We start from the raw sequence: 4,128 nt of genomic DNA on the forward strand, positions 1-4,128 counted from the left end.
TACGAAAACAACATTAATGCCTGTACAGTTGTCTTGATTTCATAATTTACTTCAAAGATACTGTATTATCAATTTAAATACAAAAAAGCTACATTAAATATACAGAATAAGATTTAATACAAATCTTTCTTCTTTGTGTATGTGAGAGAGAACATGTCACTCGTTTGCTTTTCACTTGCTTAAGACATTTCTGGGCGGTTTCCACCCAGACATTTCAAATAGACTCTATAAACTTTTGTAGAGGGTGCTGGGAGGGAGGGGGGAGCTGGTCTTTTTCTGTTTGTTTTGTTTTTCTTTTGGTACTGGAAAAATAACTGCCAAAGCAATTTATTATTCTCTCAAATAAATTAAAAAATGAAAAAAGAAAAAAAAAAGGAACAAAACAACAGTCCCAGGAGGGGTTAGGGAGGAGAAGTCGATATTAAATGTTGGACATACCTTTCTTCAGTTCGTAAGGTGAGTCTTTGCAAAGGTCTACTTGGGACTGGCTCCTGATCATTTTAGTGTCTTTAGCCAAGCTCTCGGCTCTGCTGAGGACAGTCTGATTTAATCCATTGAAGTGGGCGCCGGGGGCGGCAGCGGCGGGGCCGCCGGCGGGGTGCCCGTGCAGGGCCCCGAAGGAGCCGTAGTTCGTGTAGCCGGGGTAAAAGGGCGCCGTGTAGTAGAGCGGCCGGGGCAGGACCGCCCCGTTGGGGAAGGGGCACTGCGCGCCCGGCGAGCGCGGCCGCGGCGGCGAGCGGGACGGGCCGCTGCCTCCCAGCACGGCGGGGCCGGGGGGTGCCGCCTCGCCTCCGGCTTCCTTAGCCTTGTCCGCCGAGGTGGCGATCTCGGCCAGCGACCAGAGCTTGGGTTTGGCGAGGGCCGCCTGCTGCGGCGAGTGGATGACGGAGGCGCCGGTGGCGGCGGGCAGCAGCGGGTGCAGGTCGGCGGCGTGCGGCGGCCCGGCGGCGGTGGAGGGCGGGCGGTACGGCGGGGGCTCCTCGCCGCCCGCCGGCGGCGGCCCCCGGCCCGCCGGGCACGGTCCCATCGGGGAAGCGCCGGGCGCCTTGTGGGGGACGGGCGGCCCGTCGAGCCGCTCCTCCGCTAGCTCTTTGCAATCCGAGTCGCTGAGGCCGCTCTCGGCCTCCCTGGGGCCGGGGGACTCCTGGAGGCGCTCGCAGCCCGGCGCTGCCTTGGGATCCGCCGCTCCTGGTTGGGGGAGAAAGGACAGGGGTGGGGGGGGCAGCTCTCGGGTTCGCCCTGCGCCCCCAAACCCGCCCACCCACTTCGCAGCCCACCCCTCGGTCCCCGCCATGGTCAGGTCCGCGCCGCTGCCCGCCGGCTCCCCCCGCCCCGGGGAACAGGCCGGACCGCACCGGGCCGGGGGCAGCCCCGAGGGCGCGGCCGCGGTGACCCGGCCGAGCCCGCTGTCCTACCTGTGTCCGGCGTCCCGGGGTCCCCTTTCTCCTCTAGTTTCTGGGGCTCGTCCTCGTCGTTTTTCTCCAGGTCGATGTTCTCCTCTTCCTCCTCGTCCTCGCTGCGGTTTCGTGGGGTCCAGGTCATCTTGTTCTCCTTCTTGAGCCGCCGCCGCGCGTTGGCGAACCAGGTGGAGACCTGGGTGAGGGTCATTTTGGTGATGATGGCCAGCATGATCTTCTCGCCCTTGGTGGGGTAGGGGTTTTTCCGGTGCTCGTTGAGCCAGGCCTTGAGGGTGGCCGTGGCGTCCCGCGTCGCGTTCTTGCGGTACGCAGGGTCCCCGTAGGGGTAGGAGCCGAGCGGCGCCGCGTACGGGTGGTACCCCAGGGAACCGGCCATGCCCGGCGTGTGGTCGTAGGGCGAGCCCTGGGGAAAGAGGGGAGAGCGGCCCGGCGGGGCGAGGTCAGCGGCCGCAGGAAGGCAATGACAGGGCAAAGGCAACGCTAGGGCCTGCCCGCAGCCCCTGCCCGCAGCCCCTGCCCGCGCCCCGCCGCCTCTCCCCCTGCGCCGGACCCTGCCCGGCTTCTTTCCCGGGAGGAAGGGCCTGGGGGCTCTCCGAGGCCCGTAGTCGCCAACCCCAGGAGAACACCGGCTGCCTGCAGCAATCCAGCGGTTCTCCCCCAAACGCAGGAGCGGAAAAGCAAGTGGGCAGCGCGGCGAGGGGGCGGACAGCAGCAGGGGGACCGGAGCCTTACCCCCGGCGCTACGATTGCGGCAGACAACCTGCCGGGCCCAGGCGGCAGGGCGGGCTGGGCCGCTCCTCCCTGCCCAGGGATCGGAGGAGGAAAAAATAAAGGGAAAAATAAAAGAGAGAAGAAAAGAAGATAAAAGAGGAAAAAAAAATAGAGAGAAGAGGGGCAAAAATAAAAAGGCAAAAGAAGAGAAAAGGATTCAGAAAAAGGAAAGGAGGAACTGTGAAACTCTGCCCTAAACGTAGAGGAGAAGCTGAGCCAAAGTCGCCGGTTTTTGGGGGCAGCTGCGGGGCGTTGGCTGTGGCCGCAGCTCTGCGGTGTGGATGTCCCGCACTCGGACTGGCCCCGCGGTGCCCCGCGGGCGCGCACGGCGGCGCAGTGCCCTACCTTCCCCTTCCCTTCCCTTGCCCGCGCAGCCCCGCGGAGCAGCTCGCGGCCATGGGATTAGAGCGCTGCAATATTTAAGCCTAATTATCGCCGTGCAGGGGAAAGTTGCCTGGATTTATCGCCCGGATTTCTCCCATCGCCGACCGGTCCTGATTTCATTCCCTTTTCAATCACAACAAGCTAATGGTTGCAGAACTATGATTGGGGGGTTTTATACGTTTAATTTTATTTTTTAAGGGAATGAAACCGGTCCCTGCCTGCCCTGGTCCTGCTCGCCCGGGCCGTGTCGGCGACTCCCCCCGCGCCCGGCCCTGCCCGCCGCTGCCGCCTGCAACAGTGTGAGGCAGGGCACGGCAGCGATGCGGGAAAGTTGGGCGGCGTGGCCGGGAGCCGAGCTCCCTTTTGTCCCCGAGATCTCAAAAATAAAATGGGAACAAAAAGCAGGCCCGGGAGAGGGGGGCAGGCGCCCGCGGGATGCCGTCGTGCCCGGCGCGGTGCCGGCTGCCCGCGGCTGCTCTTACCACGTAGGAAGTGAAGGCGGCGGCGGCGGCGGCGGCCGGGTCGGTGCCGTACTGGAGGTGGGAGTTGTAACCCGGGGAAGGGGCGGTAAAGGCGGTAGATCCGGCATAAGGGGAAAAAGCAGAGCCCGAAGAAGATCTCCCAAGTTCATCGGTCCTGGGTCCGGAGATCACGCTGGTGCTGTACGCCGGGCAGGAATAGAGAGCCAAGGACGCTGACGGCTGGTACAAGTAACCCTGAGGATACGACATGGCCAGGCGCACACATATACCCGGGAGCCCAAGGCGCCGGGAGGGAGCCGCCGCGCTGCCGGGCTGGGGCGGCTGCGGCCGGGGCTTCGCGGGAGCCTCTCTGCCCTCGCCAGCTGGGCAGCGGCGGCACCTTGCTCTGCGCCGGGGCTGCTGCTCCGCTTTCGCCTGCAGCCGGGCACCGCTTCCTCCTTTTTCTCCCCCCCTTGCTTTCCCGTCTTTCCCTCCCCCCCTCCTCTCTTTCTCTCTCTCTCTCTCTCCCCCTTGCACTGAGGGGCTTTTTTTTCCCCCCTTCCTCCTCGCTCTCGCTTTCCGAAGGGTCCTGCCAAGATGCTAAGTTGGAAATTGCAGCTCCTGACGCCTTCAGCACGGCCCGGCGAGGCTCCTCCTTCGCGGGGTGTTGTCAGTGGAAGGACTGGCAGGACCCCGCTGGGCTGCCGCGGCCGGGCCCAACCAGCGGGAGGGCTCCGCGCTTCCCTGGCCCTCCCCAGCGCTCAGAGGCTCAAGTGCGCCGGCTCCTGGATTGCAGTCACCTCCGAGCCATTTAAGATCAGCTCCAACTTTCTGCATGTGCTAAATACCGTGCGGAGCCGCGTTGCGCCGGAATGCAAGCCAATCAGTATATGAAAAAAAAAATAGATCTTTAATAAGATTTATTAGCCGCCCGGCTCCCCCTCTGCATAGCCACCCCTCCTCGTGCTCTCTTGCTCCTGCCCCTCCCTCCGCTAAATCATTGGAGGTGGGATGTACGGCGGACTGGTGGTGCTGTTAGTTTTGATTTTCTTAACAAAAAAAGGAGCTTTTCGTCGGGGAAGAGCCGCAGCCCT

The 4,128-nt window shown here is 62.6% G+C and overlaps 1 protein-coding gene across 2 annotated transcripts; it reads right to left on the reverse strand.

Moving 5' to 3' along the window:
* Positions 1 to 421: 421 nt before the first annotated feature.
* Positions 422 to 3,310, reverse strand: IRX5 (iroquois homeobox 5). 2 transcript variants are annotated; one of them, XM_062500122.1, is made up of 3 exons: positions 3,056 to 3,310; positions 1,416 to 1,821; positions 422 to 1,188 (listed from the first exon to the last, which is right to left on the reverse strand). In XM_062500122.1, the coding sequence occupies exons 1-3, from the start codon at positions 3,302 to 3,304 to the stop codon at positions 422 to 424; spliced, it is 1,422 nt and encodes a 473-aa protein (XP_062356106.1). In that variant the 5' UTR covers positions 3,305 to 3,310. The 2 variants fall into 2 exon arrangements, with proteins under 2 accessions (XP_062356106.1, XP_062356104.1); XM_062500120.1 differs by having other exon boundaries at positions 422 to 1,185; positions 3,056 to 3,304.
* Positions 3,311 to 4,128: the final 818 nt, after the last annotated feature.

This window comes from Cinclus cinclus, chromosome 11, assembly GCF_963662255.1.
Source record: "Cinclus cinclus chromosome 11, bCinCin1.1, whole genome shotgun sequence".
Lineage (NCBI taxonomy): Eukaryota > Metazoa > Chordata > Aves > Passeriformes > Cinclidae > Cinclus > Cinclus cinclus.